The sequence below is a fragment of the Helianthus annuus genome, chromosome 14 (genome assembly GCF_002127325.2).
Source record: "Helianthus annuus cultivar XRQ/B chromosome 14, HanXRQr2.0-SUNRISE, whole genome shotgun sequence".
Lineage (NCBI taxonomy): Eukaryota > Viridiplantae > Streptophyta > Magnoliopsida > Asterales > Asteraceae > Helianthus > Helianthus annuus.
Window position 1 is genome coordinate 90,398,255 of NC_035446.2, and position 21,158 is coordinate 90,419,412.

General features: G+C 37.7%; 1 protein-coding gene and 1 long non-coding RNA gene across 5 annotated transcripts; one reads left to right on the forward strand and one right to left on the reverse strand.

The window, feature by feature from the left end:
- The first annotated feature begins 776 nt into the window (after positions 1-776).
- LOC118486267 lies at positions 777-2,459 on the forward strand. Its single transcript, XR_004878147.1, has 3 exons — positions 777-820; positions 1,080-1,168; positions 2,286-2,459. It is a non-coding gene; the product is annotated as an uncharacterized LOC118486267 (long non-coding RNA).
- Positions 2,460-10,226: 7,767 nt separating this feature from the next.
- On the reverse strand, positions 10,227-19,379 carry LOC110908551 (probable aldo-keto reductase 4). 4 transcript variants are annotated; one of them, XM_022153498.2, is made up of 5 exons: positions 18,917-19,379; positions 18,552-18,724; positions 18,380-18,455; positions 11,827-11,853; positions 10,227-10,726 (listed from the first exon to the last, which is right to left on the reverse strand). In XM_022153498.2, the coding sequence occupies exons 1-5, from the start codon at positions 19,328-19,330 to the stop codon at positions 10,391-10,393; spliced, it is 1,026 nt and encodes a 341-aa protein (XP_022009190.1). In that variant the 5' UTR covers positions 19,331-19,379; the 3' UTR covers positions 10,227-10,390. The 4 variants fall into 4 exon arrangements, 3 of the variants coding, with proteins under 3 accessions (XP_022009190.1, XP_035838456.1, XP_022009191.1); XM_035982563.1 differs by lacking the exons at positions 10,227-10,726; positions 11,827-11,853 and adding an exon at positions 15,651-15,941 and having other exon boundaries at positions 18,359-18,455; XR_004878144.1 differs by lacking the exons at positions 10,227-10,726; positions 11,827-11,853 and adding an exon at positions 16,445-16,463 and having other exon boundaries at positions 17,714-18,455.
- Between the last annotated feature and the right edge of the window lie 1,779 nt (positions 19,380-21,158).

Genomic DNA, 21,158 nt, shown 5'->3' on the forward strand with positions numbered 1-21,158 from the left:
AATCCAGCAAAATCAAAGGTGAATCAAGCAAAGAAATTGGGGCTTTAACTAAATCCTTGATCCCCTAAGCTAGGAGGTCACAATGTATGTCGATTTTTGTAATCCGGTGATATCTTGAATTTATGATGAACACCCACAATCGAAATTCTTGAGTGCATGTGGAATGTATGGGTGATAGCGACATGAATACAAGCCTAGGAACAAGTCCTAGAAGCAAACGTGTAGAATTAGTGCCATAAGATTAGAGATTTAATGATTTCCCTTATAGTTGCTAAGTGGGTTTTCATGATAAAATGATGAACCAATGAATCTGAATGTTAAATTGTGAAATTTGAAGATAGGATGAGAGACCTAGATGATGTTTATAAACACTAGACATAGAGATTTGATTCTTGATGTAAATCTTGGTGAAAATGGCTAGTTATGAACTAGTTAGTAAACATGTAGAATTATGCCCATTAGGTGTTTGTTAAAATGCCTAAATGAGAAGTAAAGTATTGAAATTCAAGTGAAACGTGTAATTGGCAAGCTTGACTAACTACATGAGATATGGGATTCAATCATAATGTTGATTTGCCTTAATCGTGCATATTATATGACCAAAGGTAGTTGACTTTAGAAAGTCGAACTAACCTATGGTGAAGTCGAATAGAAGTTTTGGCATAAAGTCCGTAAGATGAACTAGTCATAATATTGATGACTAATCTAACCATCTTGCGAATTATAATGATAGTTTGACTCTTGTCAAGCTAGATGGAGGCTTGGGAGGAAGCGGGTCAAACGGAGCAAGTACGAAAAGAAAACGTTGCTTGGATGCGAGGTAAGTATAGCTTACACTAGTCTTAAATTGTGGAATATTCTCTTATCATATAAATTATCAATGTGATAACTAAACAATTGAGTAATGATGTTCCGTCATGTAGTCGTACGGAACAGGATAATCAAAGATGAGAGGAACCATAATATTGGTTAAATAGAAGTAAATCGATAAACGGTCATTTAGACTAAACGGGTCAAAAGGTGAAAATATCACCCTTTGACAATATCGACTAATGAATTTGTCGAGTGTATGATTACAGGAATACATATCAAATGGAAATTTGCATCGCTATTAGTTAGCGTTTATTAAGCAAAGCATTAAATGGGTCAATATGTTGATCCGAGCCAGGTATGTGTGATAGGTTAATTACTCATTTAAAACGTGAAGATCTATGAGAGTTAGGCAAAGTAAAAAGGGACATTCGGTTACCTTAAAAGGTAAACCGAAGGATTTAAATTATAGACAAAGTGTTTTGAAAACAAGATTTGGTTAAAAAAAATGAGATTTTGGGCGTGCATGGCTTAAGCAAGCCCTTCGTCGTAAAAGAAGAGTTAAAAATGTCCAAAACACCCTTGCCAGTGAAATTAAGCAAGCAACCTTTAGAAGTCGCTTGAAAACGAATTTTATAATCAAGTCAATACTTAGAACAAGTATAAAAAAACGAAAGATGTAAATTTTTGGTCGAAAGACTCTATATGAGTCTTTGCCGTAAAATAATAATCCGAGGGGTAAAACTCGGATTAAATAGATCACCACATTAAATCCACCACAAATATAGTTGTCGTGGGAGATCATTTAATAAGAAATGTGGACATATGTATTTAGAAACAAGTGAAAGCAATTGGCGCTTAAAATATGCTCAAATACCCTTAACGGGTCAAAATGAGCATATGGGTGAAAATGGGTTTAAGAAGGTATATAAACCTGTAATTTGAAATCTATTATGTTAAACATTATTGAACTTGATAGGTTATGGGAAATAAGGGTCAGACAAACTTGTTTGTTTGAGAAAAATCGAACGGGTCAAAATTTGGTAAAAAGGGAATAAGCCGAAGACTTAAAAGTCTGAAATTTTACTAAACCGGATGTTGGATTTTAAACTCCATAAGGTGGAGAATTAAATTACAAACACGTAGGAAGAAACGGTAGGTTAAACGGACAAGCGGTTTGAAAGATACGAAAGATTTCGTGTCAAAAACGGCAAAATGGAAAGGTTGGATGCAGGAGCCACCATAACTTACGGTGCCACCGTAAGTTACGGTGGAGCTGATATAGATGCGGTAGGTAACGCCTGAGTTACGGTGGAAGTTTTGACATCCAGGGGCTACCGTAAATTACGGTACCCACCGTAATTTACGGTGGACCCTGTAATAAAATATATTTTAATTAGTTTCGCTTCGTGGACTCGTTTAGACATGTTTTTAAACCCCAAATGACTAAAGCATTTCATGTTCATGAAATGTAGGTACTTTTGGATGCCGGAAGACGATCAAGCTTAACGAGGAACCGGACACGATAAAGATACACGCTTCCGCACTTTGCATCGTCATTAATTTTAAACGACGAATCTGATCACGTTATGTCAAATGACTTATGATTTGTAAAAGTTTTTAATAAACCCGTATTTCCGACGTATATGTAATCTAAATTACACGGTTGTTTTTCGTATATTTTACGTTAAAACTTGATTTTTGAGAACGGGTGTTACAAGTTGGTATCAAAGCCTTGGTTTAAGAGATTCAAGTATGGTGGGGAAAACCGTGCTTGGACTTAAACCTTATGCTCTTGACAAAGATTGGTGTTCGGTTCGAGGCTTGATCGCAAATCCGGTAAGTACATGTATGTTAATGGTTTAGTGTGTTAAAGTGTTGTAAACAACACATAGGGTTATCGTGTAATACACGTTACCCTAATTAAAATGATTGATATAGTTGACGAAAATACACGCGTTGACGCGTATAGAAAAAGCCTTGTATTATAATACGGGTGATTATTGAAGTTGATATAATTAACTCTTGTAAATGTTTCAGTTGAAGGACACTCGCATCTAAAGATAGCGGGAGTCTAACAAATTGCGGACTTGACGGGGGAACGGTCCAAAGTACGATAAGTAGAACATGCTCACCAAGGACCTAAATCGCATAACGATCGCGAACAAGGCTAATGGCAAGAGAAGCCTGTCAGGGCAAGCATTACCAGGTGCACATTTTTTTATTTTAATTGCACGAATAGAAATATGCAACAAATACGTAGAAACTGATAGTTGCATATGTAAATTGAAAACTTGGAAAAACCTGAATAGAATACCTATCCGGGATATTGTTTCCAAGAGAAATGAATAGAGGTGGTACTTACATGGGGCGTGATGTGAAAGTTATAAAAAGGTCATGTATGTCATGTGTTGATCGCCTACTCTGGCCAAGTAGGTAGTGAACACATGATACCATGAACTTTTCATAATGGACATGCTTACACCCGATGTAGTAAGAACGGGGTGAGTGGGACAAATTAAAAAGTACCCAAATGAATCAGATAAGCAAAATATTGTAAAATGATTTAGACAAGTATCGGGAGGGGTGTACCTACACTCGAACCCGAAGAATATAAACATGTACACATGGAAACATGTAAAATGATGTAGACACGTATTGGGAGGGGGTGTACTTACACTCGAACCCGAAGAATATAAACATGTAGACATGGAAACATGTAAAATGATGTAGACACGTATTGGGAGGGGGTGTACTTACACTCGAACCCGAAGAATATAAACATGTAGACATGGAAACATGTAAAATGATGTAGACATATATTGGGAAGGGGTGTACTTACACTCGAACCCGAAGAATATAAACATGTAGAATGATCAAGATATGCACTGGGAGGGGGTGTACTTACACTCAAACCTGGAAAATGCGAATATGTCTCTAAATGGGTCGTTTTTGTAAAACGCCAAACTCGAGGACAAAGTCAGAATATAAAAATGAAGCGAGATCTTAATACATACCTGGAGGGTTGCAATAATAACGACTCCGGTAAAACACCCGGTTGATGGGTAAGAATTAAACACATGCGTAGACCGAGAAACGGTAACTCGGATGAAAAGTTAAAAGACTTGGGTTTTGGGTCATAACTAAAAGATGACAAGATAATGTAAATAGAATTGTGAATAAATTACGTTCAACTATTTTAAAGTTGAACGGGTCGAATATAATATCATGCCGGACGGCATGAGTAAACACAAGTGGGATAATGGTAGCGTTAAAAGCAAAAGAATAATGAGCCTGGTAATGGGACATATTCAAATACGAATGAATGAAAACTGGATAATGGTGAGCATAAGATAAACCGACGCATAAATGACGTGAGAAGTCATAGAGTCGGAAGAATTATCTTGAAAGAAAACGATTGTAGATACAGACTACAGTCAAGGTAAACGGATTTCCAATGTGAAAAACAAATGATGTCCAAAATAAAATGAATGAATTGCAAGATCATCATCACCTTCGGGTTATAAATAGTGTAAAGGTCTACGGGACTAAAATGACCCACGGGTCCTGACTAGAAAGAAATAGATTGTATGGACCTCGCCTTAAAGAGATGAAAGCCTAATGAAATAGCCCATGAGGCTAAGTAATAAAACCTACGGTTAATTAGACAAAGCGAGTGAATCAGTTGAGAATCCCCGCGTAAAACAAACATTGTAAAAGAATAAATTCTGGACTGTCAATATCCTGGTATGGATGATTGACAAAAAGTCAAAAAGAAGATGCTAAACTAAAACTTCGGTTTTAGTAAGAAATAACGTTTTTATAAATATGAATGCTGATAGGGATTTAAATAATAAGCGTGAAGGATATAAGTCTTGGCACCGATAGGTGCAAGACGATGTATTCGAAAAGTGATATTTTCGAAAATGAAAGGTTGATATAAAATTTAACAGGATGTGACACGATCACGGTCAAGAAATGTAATGTGAAAAAGAACCACATTATAACCAAGCGAGCGGTATAAAGTAACTAAACTAATAAGTCTAGTTATTGAGACCGGTTAAGGTCAGTAATTTAAATCAAGAAATTCGGTTTGCTTGTAAGCGGAGGATTATGTATAACCGAACCGAATGAATAAACTTGAAAACAAAAGAAATTGTCGCTAAAAGTGAAAGATTTCACTAAAGGCCTTTAAACAGGTCAAAATAATGGATTCATAAAGAATCCGATAGTATCTGAAAAGGATGAGTATCCCTAAGTTAACTAAACTAGTAGAAATAACGAGATTACGTTATTTCAAGATGCACTATGTCGTATGAGATAAGTAGACAACTAGTAACCGAAAAGATGTTACCATATTTTTCTGATAATACTAACAATTGGTTAAAAATATAAGTAATGTTTGAAAAGATTTCTCGGATCAAATACATTGAGTTTAAATTCAATAAATTCTGTAAGAAAAAGGTTTCGAGGACGAAACCTCTTTAAGGGGGGTAGACTTGTAACACCTCGAAAACGGGTTTGGTAATCAAACCCCGTTAATACTAAAAGACAGGTAAAGTACCGCTAGTGGTAAAATTTAACCCGGTAAATATTAGGACTTAAATAAATAAACCTAATATTAATCCAAAAGGGGAAATAAATACTTTGAGAAAACAAAGTATATAAAAAGCCCAAATTAGCGGGACTTAAAACATAACGGGTTATAACTTCCCGAACCCGTTAAAGTAACTAGGAATAATTAACCTAGTTAGTGGCATGTGATTAAGTGACTAATGGTGAGTTATAGCCTCATTTGATCAAAATAAATCATGAGGGACTAATATCGCCAAGTGGGGAAACTTGTTTTATTAAAACAAGAGTTAATCACCAAAACACACACCTTGAGTGTGTGTTCTGGTCGACATAAACACAGGAGCCAAGAAGCTTTCTACCTCAAAACCCTAAAGCTCACAAATCCAGCAAAATCAAAGGTGAATCAAGCAAAGAAATTGGGGCTTTAACTAAATCCTTGATCCCCTAAGCTAGGAGGTCACAATGTATGTCGATTTTTGTAATCCGGTGATATCTTGAATTTATGATGAACACCCACAATCGAAATTCTTGAGTGCATGTGGAATGTATGGGTGATAGCGACATGAATACAAGCCTAGGAACAAGTCCTAGAAGCAAACGTGTAGAATTAGTGCCATAAGATTAGAGATTTAATGATTTCCCTTATAGGTGCTAAGTGGGTTTTCATGATAAAATGATGAACCAATGAATCTGAATGTTAAATTGTGAAATTTGAAGATAGGATGAGAGACCTAGATGATGTTTATAAACACTAGACATAGAGATTTGATTCTTGATGTAAATCTTGGTGAAAATGGCTAGTTATGAACTAGTTAGTAAACATGTAGAATTATGCCCATTAGGTGTTTGTTAAAATGCCTAAATGAGAAGTAAAGTATTGAAATTCAAGTGAAACGTGTAATTGGCAAGCTTGACTAACTACATGAGATATGGGATAAAATGGGATTCCATCATAATGTTGATTTGCCTTAATCGTGCATATTATATGACCAAAGGTAGTTGACTTTAGAAAGTCGAACTAACCTATGGTGAAGTCGAATAGAAGTTTTGGCATAAAGTCCGTAAGATGAACTAGTCATAATATTGATGACTAATCTAACCATCTTGCGAATTATAATGATAGTTTGACTCTTGTCAAGCTAGATGGAGGCTTGGGAGGAAGCGGGTCAAACGGAGCAAGTACGAAAAGAAAACGTTGCTTGGATGCGAGGTAAGTATAGCTTACACTAGTCTTAAATTGTGGAATATTCTCTTATCATATAAATTATCAATGTGATAACTAAACAATTGAGTAATGATGTTCCGTCATGTAGTCGTACGGAACAGGATAATCAAAGATGAGAGGAACCATAATATTGGTTAAATAGAAGTAAATCGATAAACGGTCATTTAGACTAAACGGGTCAAAAGGTGAAAATATCACCCTTTGACAATATCGACTAATGAATTTGTCGAGTGTATGATTACAGGAATACATATCAAATGGAAATTTGCATCGCTATTAGTTAGCGTTTATTAAGCAAAGCATTAAATGGGTCAATATGTTGATCCGAGCCAGGTATGTGTGATAGGTTAATTACTCATTTAAAACGTGAAGATCTATGAGAGTTAGGCAAAGTAAAAAGGGACATTCGGTTACCTTAAAAGGTAAACCGAAGGATTTAAATTATAGACAAAGTGTTTTGAAAACAAGATTTGGTTAAAAAAAATGAGATTTGGGCGTGCATGGCTTAAGCAAGCCCTTCGTCGTAAAAGAAGAGTTAAAAATGTCCAAAACACCCTTGCCAGTGAAATTAAGCAAGCAACCTTTAGAAGTCGCTTGAAAACGAATTTTATAATCAAGTCAATACTTAGAACAAGTATAAAAAAACGAAAGATGTAAATTTTTGGTCGAAAGACTCTATATGAGTCTTTGCCGTAAAATAATAATCCGAGGGGTAAAACTCGGATTAAATAGATCACCACATTAAATCCACCACAAATATAGTTCTGGTGGGAGATCATTTAATAAGAAATGTGGACATATGTATTTAGAAACAAGTGAAAGCAATTGGCGCTTAAAATATGCTCAAATACCCTTAACGGGTCAAAATGAGCATATGGGTGAAAATGGGTTTAAGAAGGTATATAAACCTGTAATTTGAAATCTATTATGTTAAACATTATTGAACTTGATAGGTTATGGGAAATAAGGGACAGACAAACTTGTTTGTTTGAGAAAAATCGAACGGGTCAAAATTTTGTAAAAAGGGAATAAGCCGAAGACTTAAAAGTCTGAAATTTTACTAAACCGGATGTTGGATTTTAAACTCCATAAGGTGGAGAATTATATTACAAACTTGTAGGAAGAAACGGTAGGTCAAACGGACAAGCGGTTTGAAAGATACGAAAGATTTCGTGTCAAAAACGGCAAAATGGTTAGGTTGGATGCAGGAGCCATCGTAACTTACGGTGCACCGTAAGTTACGATGGAGCTGATACAGATACGGTAGGTAACCCCTGAGTTACGGTGGAAGTTTTGACATCCAGGGGCTACCGTAAATTACGGTACCCACCGTAATTTACGGTGGACCCTGTAATAAAATATATTTTAATTAGTTTCGCTTCGTGGACTCGTTTAGACATGTTTTTAAACCCCAAATGACTAAAGCATTTCATGTTCATGAAATGTACGTACTTTTGGATGCCGGAAGACGATCAAGCTCAACGAGGAACCGAACACGATAAAGATACACGCTTCCGCACTTTGCATCATCATTAATTTTAAACGACGAATCTGATCACGTTATGTCAAATGACTTATGATTTGTAAAAGTTTTTAATAAACCCGTATTTCCGACGTATATGTAATCTAAATTACACGGTTGGTTTTCGTATATTTTACGTTAAAACTTGATTTTTGAGAACGGGTGTTACATTTATTAAGGCCTATCCTTTATTCTATTATTTAGTTGTTGAAGAGTCTTTTAAAGGGATTTGTTATACCTGTGAACAAGGACAATTTCTTTATCTTCATCTTAGTCAACCATCTTTAACCTATAAGTAGCTTCTTGTCTCTAAGTCTCTAGGTTAGGGAAGATTAGAAACTGCTACCCTTTGTATCTCTGAAGACCGGCAGACACTCGTTTCTTCTGAGAGGTGTGGGATTGTTGAGCATCATCCTTTGGAGAATCCTCCAAAGCTATTGTGTATATGCCAGCCTTTGATCTTTATTTGTTCTGAACACATGTGTTGTGTCTGACATACATGTCACAAGTAGTGTCTTCTCTTCTTCATCAAGGTCTATAATCCAATTGGCATAACCATGTTTTTCTTTCAAATTGTCCAAGTAATTCTCTAAGATTCCTGGGTCCGAAAGGAACTACAACAGAATCCTTCTTTTTCTCAAGAAGGTAGATTTGTGTGTTCTCACAGTTTAGCCTAGGTGGGAACTTTTCTAGATTTCTTTTTCTAGCATCCATGTATTCCATAAAAAAATGCAATATTTTTTTGGAAAATCGGAGCTTTTTCTAGCATCCATGTGTATATTGTTAATCTTTTAACTATACATATGTGTATATTGTCAATTATACATATATGTATATACATGTTTAAAATGGAAAAATAAGTGTTATAAATCTTTGATTGAGGTGAATGATTTAGTTTTAGCTTTAGGATTTGGCATTAGTATTTATGGTTTAGCATTAGGGTTTACCTTTAAGGTTTAGCATTAGTATTTAGGGTTTAGCTTTAGGGTTTTGCATTATGGTTTAGCTTTTGGGTTTTGCATTAGAGTTTAGCTTTAGGGTTAAGTTTTATCTTTTGAGCTCACTTTGTGGAAAGCACTTTGCAAACCGTGAGTATACTTGACCCTGACCACTTTTGGGTGTAACATGTATAATATATCAAACTCACAAATCATACACAATTAATCTTATGCAAACACTCGATCCATTAAAACATGCTACTTGTTATACATGATGTTTATACATGCTAGAATACATTCATGCAACCTACTTATAATTAACTTCGCGGGCCTACCATAACATGTATAGCGCTATAGGAGTAGCACACCGCCCGTTTCGGGGTCACTGTAAGGTGATCATTATTTATTGTCTTATTCATTGCGATGATAAGATTACGCTAGTGGACATTTTGGTTTACATATAGTTTTTTACATGCTAGTATGATATATAACTTAGTATACAAAATGCCATCTTGGATTTAAAACTTTTTGCGTATGCTATGTAAATCAAACTTGTATGCTCACCGACCTTTTTTGTATTGACATATACTTTAATATATGTTGCGGGAAATTGATGAGGATACTCGGAAAGTCTACTTAGGGTGGACTAGAAACGCACCCAAACTTTACTTTATGTATTTCCTTAATGTTAGTCATGTAAAATTGCAAATTGTTATACTTTCTTTCAAGAAGATTGTATCTTTGAAGCAATGAAATGAAATTTTGATTATTCAATTATTGTCACATTTTAGTACGTTATGATGTTTTGAACAATCTCGTTCGTCTTACTCGAATGTTTCCGCCATCAATTGGGATGTGACAATGATAGCCTAGTTCTCTTGTATTGTCCGTGACCGAAACTAGTAGCAAACTAAATAAAATACACTGCCCCTAAAATGATTGCTAATATGTTTGTTTTTTAATGGTCACTAAATTGGTCACTAATTTTCTAGGAAAACGACAGATGTTAATTATTTTATTGGAAGATTACGTTCGCTAAATCTGTCTTTTAAATTTTTCTTTTGCAAATATCATTTACGATGAGTGTCTAAGCTACCTTCAAAAACGTACCAGCCACGCAAGACCATACATCAAAAAAACCCGCTCAAGCATGCACTTTAAACAAAAACAAAACTCCCTTTATTTATTCTTCTCAAAATTACATGCAATAGTAAAGTAAACGCTTATCAAGTGCAACAAAAAAACATCTCTTAAAAGAAAACAAATATGATATTATGGATATAGGAGCACACGAATAAACAAAACACTCGTATGGTTTGATTAAGCTTTCCATGCAGATAATGGAAGAGTCTCTGAGTCCTTATATGTTTTTAAACCAGCACCATATCGATCTCCCTTGATTGAATCAGGTGATGCAATAGATTCAAGTTCAGCCATATCTTCTGGTGTTAACTTAACAGATAGAGCTCCAATGTTGTGCTCAAAATTTTCTATCTTGGTGGTACCTGGAATGGGTACAACATCATTTCCTTGGTGAAGAACCCAGGCTAATGCGAGCTGAGAAGTTGTGCACCCTTTCTTTATCGCTAGGTCATTAATCCTCTCGTACATAATCTTGTTGTGTTCAAGATTTTCAGGTTGTAACCTTGGCAAGTGCTGCAAAAGAGTAATAGATTCAACCTTAAAGTTAGTTCCAACAAGCAAAGCATTTAAACAAAAAAAAAAAAAAAAACATATAGCTTACACCATTTAAAGTTAAATTTCTTATGAGGATTTTTAATTACACCATTTAAGGGGGAATTTCTTATGAATATTTTCAAGGGAAAAATGTGTTATAAAACGATTCCTAAAATGTGATTTTAATAAGATAATCTACTAAGAGGGTGTTTGGGATTGCGTTTTCAACTTGATTTTTTGATTATTGTGTTTTGAAATCGCAAAAGATCTATTTTGAGTGTTTGGTAAAAAATTATTAAAAAGTGATCTTTTACGTTTTGTAGAGTTCAAAACGTGATAATCCATAAGTAGGTCATCCCTTGCTGCAGGAAAACGTGATAATCCAAAAACTATTTTTTTACGGTTTCACTTATTTATTTTTTAAAAAATATATACTTGCCAAACACTCAAATAGTTGATTATCTGATTATTGTGATATCAAACAACATAATCAAATCCAAACACTATCTTTCTGCAACATGTTTTGTTACAATTAATAATCTGATTCTGATTATTCAAAACGCATAATCTATTTTGAAAAAGCAATCCCAAACACCCCCTAAATCATTTGTTAAAAGATCATTAGATATTTGCAAAAATGCTCTACCCCTATGCAACCTTACCCTTATGCTTATATCAACTATAAGGAAAACTAGCAAATAGTTAACGAATGCTTATAGGAAGCTTTTTTTTTTTTTTTTTTTTTGAAGTTTTTGTCCTCAGCTTCTTAAAAAAAATCCAACACTAGATATTCTCATAGAAAATGAACTCCTTAAATAAGCTAACATGACAAAACTAGAAAAGGAGTCCGGGACAACAAATTTCAATTGAGTTTGCTACTTCAATAGCAGACCCTCTAGAAACCAAAACAAGTTCAAAACCTCATAGGAGCACTTATAATTTTTCTATACCGTTTAGATATCAATTTTAAAAAGAAATCAAGTTGATTTGTGATGTTTAATGTCTTCTTATTGCAATAGATAGATGGAAGGAACCGAACAATATTGGAAAATAATTAAATAAAAGTGTAGACAACATACCTTACGGGCGTCACTTTCTTCCAACTTCTCTAATGTCACACCCCCAAAATTCCACACGCGGAGTACCACCGCTTGGAGGCGTGACTGACCAGGATCAAGCCACCAATCATATCGAACACAGCATTTAATAATAAAAGTAGATGATGTATTCATCACGACATGATCGATGTTCAAAACCAAACATTGTTTAAGTAGCGGAAGCACGTAAGTAAACCCAACATAAGTAATAATGTATGAAAAGTCATAAGTGTTTAATTAAGCATTCATGATCCATGCCCCACAACGACCTGCTCCTCCCTGTGCAAGCTCCATATATCTAACGACCTGCAAGGCATGTAACAGAGGATCAACAACTAGTTGAGCGAGTTCACAGTAAACCGTTCAGTAATAGTAATAGGAAAGTAAGCCTTTTGTTCGTTCGTTAAGTCATGTATCGTATTAGTTCGTATCGCGGCCCTTTAGGCATGTATGCGACGATTAGGGGAAAATTTCCCAAGTATTCTAGACTATGTATATTTGTATCGCGGCCACCCTGGCATGTGTGCGAAGTTTTAGTATATAGTTCGCGGCCTTTCCAAGGCATGTGTGCGAAGATCAGTCATAATATCGCGGCCAACCCTGGCGTGTGTGCGAAGATCAGTTCAATTTAGTACCATTAGTCTAGATGTATCTTATCAATAACCCTTCCTCACCCGAGGATCATATAACTAAGTTCCATGTGCTAGGTAAACACAAATAAATAATCTAACCCATTCCCACCCTGGGAACCCATGCCTTGGCTGTGTGAACTCACCTTGGTTTGCTCGGTAAGATTAGGTACTCGATTATCAGTTAATCAATCACGTCCTAAAATGGTTATTGTCAACAGTTAGTTTCGCGTGCACATGAACCACAACTTACACGTACAATTAACTCACAAATCCAACATTCACATAAAGCACATGTAACGCACACATATAGTTCACGTCGTAACCGCTAATCCTATATACATGTAATAGCACAACATAATTCATATATACATAGTTCATCCACAACTACATCAAGCCTAACCACCAAACATGTTCGGCCCATCTTCACAAGGCCCAATTAACATAATGTCCAATTACGAATTGAAATGGTTAAACATGTTTCTCATAACATCAGATACACAAACTCATATCCTTGCAAATCTAAATATCAACAATAAAAATATCAACACGCATGATCGTATACAAGTTCGTGTTTTCGAACCGAAGTTGAACCAGAACATGTTCTCATACATCTATACACGTACATTGTTACTTATCACATATTACACAGATTCGGTTACGGGTTTTTATGGCTTTAAACGGAGTCGACTTGGAGCTTTTATACACATAGCCAATTATATGTCATACATGTGCAACTTATCGACAACATGTGCAAGTGAAATCACCTATCCTCTACACACATATTTATATCATCATTCATGTGCAGAAAATCTACGACTACGTTTACATGTATAATCAAATCATAAAGTACCAGTTAAACTCGTTCATGCAATCACGTTTATGCCAATCCTTACATACATATATAGCATATGTAACATACATATCTTCACATCACTGTTACGTCCAAAATCAATCACTTATAACATGAAAACCAGGTTGTAATCTGAGCATATGAAGTTGTACAATGAAAGAGATAACTAACAAATAACAGCATCCACATGGGTCATTATCATCTTTCTAAATAGCAACCAACTACACACACACACACATATATATACATACATATACAATCTGTTCCATCATATTACTCAAAGTATTTGCAATAGTTAATTTATGTTATAAGCAGGTCAAGATTGATATTCACATGTAATCACAACATAACCTTACATCACAGTTGCCGTAACAAAACTAATATACCCTATTCATACATACGATCACACCTCAATGCCAAATACACTTCCCATGCGCATACACTTACACATAATCCACTCCGTACTATCACGATGCACATAGTGTTAATAACAGTTTCATGCATAACCTATTTTCTTGCTAAGTTTTAAGTTGAGATCGAACCGAAACCGAGTCAACACGTTCGTAAAACAAAGTGATGAGATATGTGGGGCTTACCGGCGATCGGTGACGGAGGAGTGGTGGGTGCTCCGGTTGCCAAGGGAGAGAGAAGTACGAGAGGTAGTGTGCGTGATGGTGGAGGAAGCTGCTACTGATTGCTGCCGATTGCTGTAGGGTTTGCAAAGGTGTTGTGGGATCTTTTACATCATGATGCACGTACATAATAGGGGGAAAGGTGGGCTCGGTTTGGGTTTGGTCCGATAAACCTTTGACACAGGTGTGGCCCATCTAATGCAATACATAAAAATTCACATGCAACTAGGTGTTGATTGGAGTTTAATGTCGGCCATGTGCTGAACAATTAATAAGTTTTGTCAAATATTGAAGCAATTACTTTTATAAATGTAGGTTATGAATATTGGTTTGCATGTTTAGTGATTTAATAATAGGTCTTGGCCCAATTCTCACACCCTCACTTGGGCTTTACCAAATCCATGACTAACAAAGTTATCCAAAGCGTATGCGTGTGACAAGATGCCCACATGCGGCCCAAATGTAATGTGTGTATGTTGTTTGAAACATATATACGATATAAATGGCCAAAAAGCATAATCGGCCCAACCGTCTAACAAGTTTAACATGAGAGGAAACGTTGGAAATGAATAATGAGAATTTAAGGTCACGATCGAACTGGCACTAACCTTGAAATTCTGAGTTGTCACATCATCCCCAACTTGAAAGAAATTTCGTCCCGAAATTTAGCACACGGTTACTGAGGAAGCTGGGTAAGTTGTATCGTTTACTGGTTTTCCTGGGGTGTCACATTATCCCCTACTTGAAAGAATTTTCGTCCCGAAAATTGTTCTAAAACAATGGCTTGAAGTGAGTTCCGACGAACTCGATCTATAGATACCTTACAACGCTTGGGGGGGGGGCTAATATTGTGATCGGTGGAAATCATGGTATGGTTGTTAGCGTTTCGTTATATCAGTTGCCAATTAAAGAAACAAGAAATTAATGAGGTCCGTACGAAGAATCGAGCGAAAACAGGGGTCCATTAACAACCGAAGGACTCAACCAGCTAATCTATTGTCTAGAAGTAATTTCCAGTAGTGGTGCATGGCGGCATGGCACAACAGGGAAGTTCGTTACATCGCGGTCGCGCGAGTGTATCAGTTGTCCAAAACAGAGTTTGGGTGGGTAACGTTTCGTGTTGCTTAACGACAAACGCGTGTAACTGTGACTGCTTCGCTTCTGGCGACGATGACAGGTGAAGGTGATAAAGTTCGTCAACAGGGATGCATGGGTTTAATTCTACTAAGCCCGTGTTCGTGTAAGCCAGGTCTGGTCTTCATGAATGCTGACGTACAAACCGACTGTACGGAGGGTCAGATGGCGACGTCATGTCGAGACGGTCGTATGGATAAATAGAACGCATAAAACAGTTGTCGTATTGGGGTGGGGAGAAAACAGGAAAAGAATTTGATCACTACTTGTCAAGTTTAAAGTAAATAGTTGAGTGTCAAAGCAAGCACACTAGGGCTAATAAGGGCAACATGCTACTACGTTAACTAAGCATACCATAAACAATGCACCATGCAAATGTAACTAACAAGTAGGTAACATAAACATAGACCATACCATCTAAAGTGTTGAGTCTTGCACGTGGAGCGAAGCGTCGTTGTGGATCGTTGAGAGCACTGTTCTGGTTATAGTCTGGTTTTAATAAAACGTTTTCCCATATTAAAACCTAGTTCTCTATAACCAATGGCTCTGATACCAATCTGTCACACCCCCAAAATTCCACACGCGGAGTACCACCGCTTGGAGGCGTGACTGACCAGGATCAAGCCACCAATCATATCGAACACAGCATTTAATAATAAAAGTAGATGATGTATTCATCACGACATGATTGATGTTCAAAACCAAACATTGTTTAAGTAGCGGAAGCACGTAAGTAAACCCAACATAAGTAATAATGTATGAAAAGTCATAAGTGTTTAATTAAGCATTCATGATCCATGCCCCACAACGACCTGCTCCTCCCTGTGCAAGCTCCATATATCTAACGACCTGCAAGGCATGTAACAGAGGATCAACAACTAGTTGAGCGAGTTCACAGTAAACCGTTCAGTAATAGTAATAGGAAAGTAAGCCTTTTGTTCGTTCGTTAAGTCATGTATCGTATTAGTTCGTATCGCGGCCCTCTAGGCATGTATGCGACGATTAGGGGAAAATTTCCCAAGTATTCTAGACTATGTATATTTGTATCGCGGCCACCCTGGCATGTGTGCGAAGTTTTAGTATATAGTTCGCGGCCTTTCCAAGGCATGTGTGCGAAGATCAGTCATAATATCGCGGCCAACCCTGGCGTGTGTGCGAAGATCAGTTCAATTTAGTACCATTAGTCTAGATGTATCTTATCAATAACCCTTCCTCACCCGAGGATCATATAACTAAGTTCCATGTGCTAGGTAAACACAAATAAATAATCTAACCCATTCCCACCCTGGGAACCCATGCCTTGGCTGTGTGAACTCACCTTGGTTTGCTCGGTAAGATTAGGTACTCGATTATCAGTTAATCAATCACGTCCTAAAATGGTTATTGTCAACAGTTAGTTTCGCGTGCACATGAACCACAACTTACACGTACAATTAACTCACAAATCCAACGTTCAGATAAAGCACATGTAACGCACACATATAGTTCACGTCGTAACCGCTAATCCTATATACATGTAATAGCACAACATAATTCATATATACATAGTTCATCCACAACTACATCAAGCCTAACCACCAAACATGTTCGGCCCATCTTAACAAGGCCCAATTAACATAATGTCCAATTACGAATTGAAATGGTTAAACATGTTTCTCATAACATCAGATACACAAACTCATATCCTTGCAAATCTAAATATCAACAATAAAAATATCAACACGCATGATCGTATACAAGTTCGTGTTTTCGAACCGAAGTTGAACCAGAACTTGTTCTCATACATCTATACACGTACATTGTTACTTATCACATATTACACAGATTCGGTTACGGGTTTTTATGGCTTTAAACGGAGTCGACTTGGAGCTTTTATTCACATAGCCAATTATATGTCATACATGTGCAACTTATCGACAACATGTGCAAGTGAAATCACCTATCCTCTACACACATATTTATATCATCATTCATGTGCAGAAAATCTACGACTACGTTTACATGTATAATCAAATCATCAAGTACCAGTTAAACTCATTCATGCAATCACGTTTATGCCAATCCTTACATACATATATAGCATATGTAACATACATATCTTCACATCACTGTTACGTCCAAAATCAATCACTTATAACATGAAAACCAGGTTGTAATCTGAGCATATGAAGTTGTACAATGAAAGAGATAACTAACAAATAACAGCATCCACATGGGTCATTATCATCTTTCTAAATAGCAACCAACTACACACACACACACATATATATACATACATATACAATCTGTTCCATCATATTACTCAAAGTATTTGCAATAGTTAATTTATGTTATAAGCAGGTCAAGATTGATATTCACATGTAATCACAACATAACCTTACATCACAGTTGCCGTAACAAAACTAATATACCCTATTCATACATACGATCACACCTCAATGCCAAATACACTTCCCATGCGCATACACTTACACATAATCCACTCCGTACTATCACGATGCACATAGTGTTAATAACAGTTTCATGCATAACCTATTTTCTTGCTAAGTTTTAAGTTGAGATCGAACCGAAACCGAGTCAACACGTTCGTAAAACAAAGTGATGAGATATGTGGGGCTTACCGGCGATCGGTGACGGAGGAGTGGTGATGTGCTCCAGTTGCCAAGGGAGAGAGAAGGACGAGAGGTAGTGTGCGTGATGGTGGAGGAAGCTGCTACTGATTGTTGCCGATTGCCGTAGGGTTTGCAAAGGTGTTGTGGGATCTTTTACATCATGATGCACGTACATAATAGGGGGAAAGGTGGGCTCGGTTTGGGTTTGGTCCGATAAACCTTTGACACAGGTGTGGCCCATCTAATGCAATACATAAAAATTCACATGCAACTAGGTGTTGATTGGAGTTTAATGTCGGCCATGTGCTGAACAATTAATAAGTTTTGTCAAATATTGAAGCAATTACTTTTATAAATGTAGGTTATGAATATTGGTTTGCATGTTTAGTGATTTAATAATAGGTCTTGGCCCAATTCTCACACCCTCACTTGGGCTTTACCAAATCCATGACTAACAAAGTTATCCAAAGCGTATGCGTGTGCCAAGATGCCCACATGCGGCCCAAATGTAATGTGTGTATGTTGTTTGAAACATATATACGATATAAATGGCCAAAAAGCATAATCGGCCCAACCGTCTAACAAGTTTAACATGAGAGGAAACGTTGGAAATGAATAATGAGAATTTAAGGTCACGATCGAACTGGCACTAACCTTGAAATTCTGAGTTGTCACATCTAACATCTTTGGACCATGTGAGAAAAAACCACGTCCTAGAGGACTATATGTAACAATGCTTATCCCAAGTTCTCTGAAAGAGTATGATAAACACTAAGAACTTTGGAAGTTTGGATACTTCATGATTTATAATATCCTAAAAAAAAGAAGAGGAAAGACGATATTAGACCTGCAAGTGGGAATAATTTCTTCTTCAACATCTCTTGACTGCAAGGACCATTCCATTTGTACGGCAGTAATTGGATGCACAGCGTGTGCTCTTCTAATGGTTGATGCCGATGCTTCTGATAATCCAACATATTTAATTTTACCTTCTTCGACCAACTTCTTTAATTCACCCATCTATTAAAAAACAAAACATCAAAATCCAGGCCAAATAGTACGCCAAACGCATATATTCCACCTCTAAATAAAATACATTGACTAAAACAATACAATACAATCCTGTTTATTAAATTTTAAAGTAAAATAACACGGACAAAAACACTGATATATACATCTATCTAACAAAAGCAAGGATCATGTAAAACTAACCGTGATTTCGATTGGCACACTAGTATCAATCCTGTGTTGATAATAGATATCAATGCAATCGACCTCAAGTCGCTTGAGGCTAGCCTCACAAGCAGCCCTCACATAAGCTGGATCTCCTTGGACCTGCCACGAACCGTCGAGTTTGATCCCAAATTTGGTAGCGAGCTGCACTTTGTCCCTCATCCCCCCTTTCAAAGCCTTGCCGAGAAGGATTTCGTTGGTTTTGGGGCCGTAGACATCGGAGGTGTCAAGGAGGGTAACACCAGCGTTAATGGCGTGGTGGATGAGCTTGATCATGTCGGGTTCAGGTTTGGGAGCTCCGTAGAGATCGGACATGCCCATGCAGCCTAAACCCAGAGCTGAGACCTCTAAACCCTGTGAACCCAAATTCCTTCTTGGTATTCTGCTTGCCATTTTCGATCTAACTTTGTTTTAAATTTAATTTCTTCTTGTACGTACTGATTGAATGATGAAATGAAGGCACGATTCAATCCTATATATAGCAATAGGAGTGGGTACCAAGTAGAATTAATTCCTATGAGACGTCAGCGTCTACGTATGGCGACTCACAGTAGTTCCAAGGTGTGCGAATGAAGAATATGCTTTATTCGTAGACGCGTTTTTGTCTCTTTTTTGATGGGAGTTGGGTTGATTTAGAAAAATAAATAAATTAACTAGTTGTTTACCATGCGCGCGCGTTGCGGCGCGCTAAACCAAATCGTTCTATAAGAATGACAAAACATGTCAAATAACAAAAAGTAACTCAAACTAAAACGTCACGTATTTTCGGTACCGGTTCGGCACCGGTATTCACCGATTTTTACCCTCAAATACAACCCCCGCCCAAGGGGCCACGCCGAAACCCAAGCCCACCCGGGGTGGTGACTTGGGCGTTTGTACCCAACCCACGACACAACTCCAGCCCCATACCCCATATTCTAATATTTCCTACATTTTTTTTAAACACATAGCCGTTGGAAAACGGCTAGCACAAACGGCTACTTGTCTTGGCCAATGAGATCCCGCCATGTCATCTTGATAGCCCCGCCCAACGCTCGGGCTGAAACCCCCCGCCTAAGGGGCCACACCGAAACCCAAGCCCACCTGGGGTGGTGACTTGGGCGTTTGTACCCAACCCACACCACAACCCCCGCCCCATACCCCATATTCTAATATTTCCTAGATCTTTTTTTAAACACATAGCCGTTGGCCAACAGCTAGCCTAAACGGCTACTTGTCTTGGCCAATGAGATCCCGCAATGTCATCTTGATAGCCCCGCTCAACGCCCGGGCTGAAACCCCCGCCCAAGGGGCCACGCCGAAACCCAACCCACCCGGGGTGGTGAATTAGGCATTTGTACCCAACCCACGCCCCATACCCCATATTCTAATATTTCCTAAATCTTTTTTTTAAACACATAGCTGTTGGCAAACGGCTAGCCCAAACGGCTACTTGTCTTGGCCAATGAGATCCAACCATGTCATTTTGATAGCCCCGCCCAGCGCCCGGGCTGAAACCCCCGCCCAAGGGGCCACGCCGAAACCCAAGCTCACCCGGGGTGGTGACTTGGGCGTTTGTACCCAACCCACGACACAACCCCCGCCCCATACCACATATTCTAATATTTCCTAGATTTTTTTAAACACATAGCCGTTGGCAAACGGCTAGCCCAAACGGCTACTTGTCTTGGCCAATGAGATCACGCCATGTCATCTTGATAGCCCCGCCCAACGCCCGGGCTGAAACCCCCGCCTAAGGGGCCACGCCGAAACCCAAGCCCACCCGAGGTGGTGACTTGGGCGTTTATACCCAACCCACGTCACAACCCCCGCCCCATACCACATATTCTTATATTTCCTAGATCACTATTGATTTAGTTTGTTTTAATTAATATATGTTCAAATCACTATTCATTTGTTTTAATTAATATATGTTGAAATCACTATTTATTTAATTAATATATCAAATGGCAACACGCCGAAACCCAAGCTCACCTGGGGTGGTGACTTGGGCGTTTGTACCCAACCCACGACACAACCCCCGCCCCATACCACATATTCTAATATTTCCTAGATTTTTTTAAACACATAGCCGTTGGCAAACGGCTAGCCCAAACGGCTACTTGTCTTGACCAATGAGATCACGCCATGTCATCTTGATAGCCCCGCCCAACGCCCGGGCTGAAACCCCCGCCTAAGGGGCCACGCCGAAACCCAAGCCCACCCGAGGTGGTGACTTGAG

Bases quoted from the DNA above. Each gene is read 5' to 3' on its own strand.
- LOC110908551 (XM_022153498.2), bottom strand. From the start codon at position 19,330: ATGGCAAGCAGAATACCAAGAAGGAATTTGGGTTCACAGGGTTTAGAG. The intron at 18,456-18,551 runs GTCTAATATCGT...ATACTCTTTCAG, and splicing joins GAAATTATTCCCACTTGCAG to AGAACTTGGGATAAGCATTG. The intron at 11,854-18,379 runs GTGACAACTCAG...GTGACATTAGAG, and splicing joins ATGGTCCAAAGATGTTAGAT to AAGTTGGAAGAAAGTGACGC.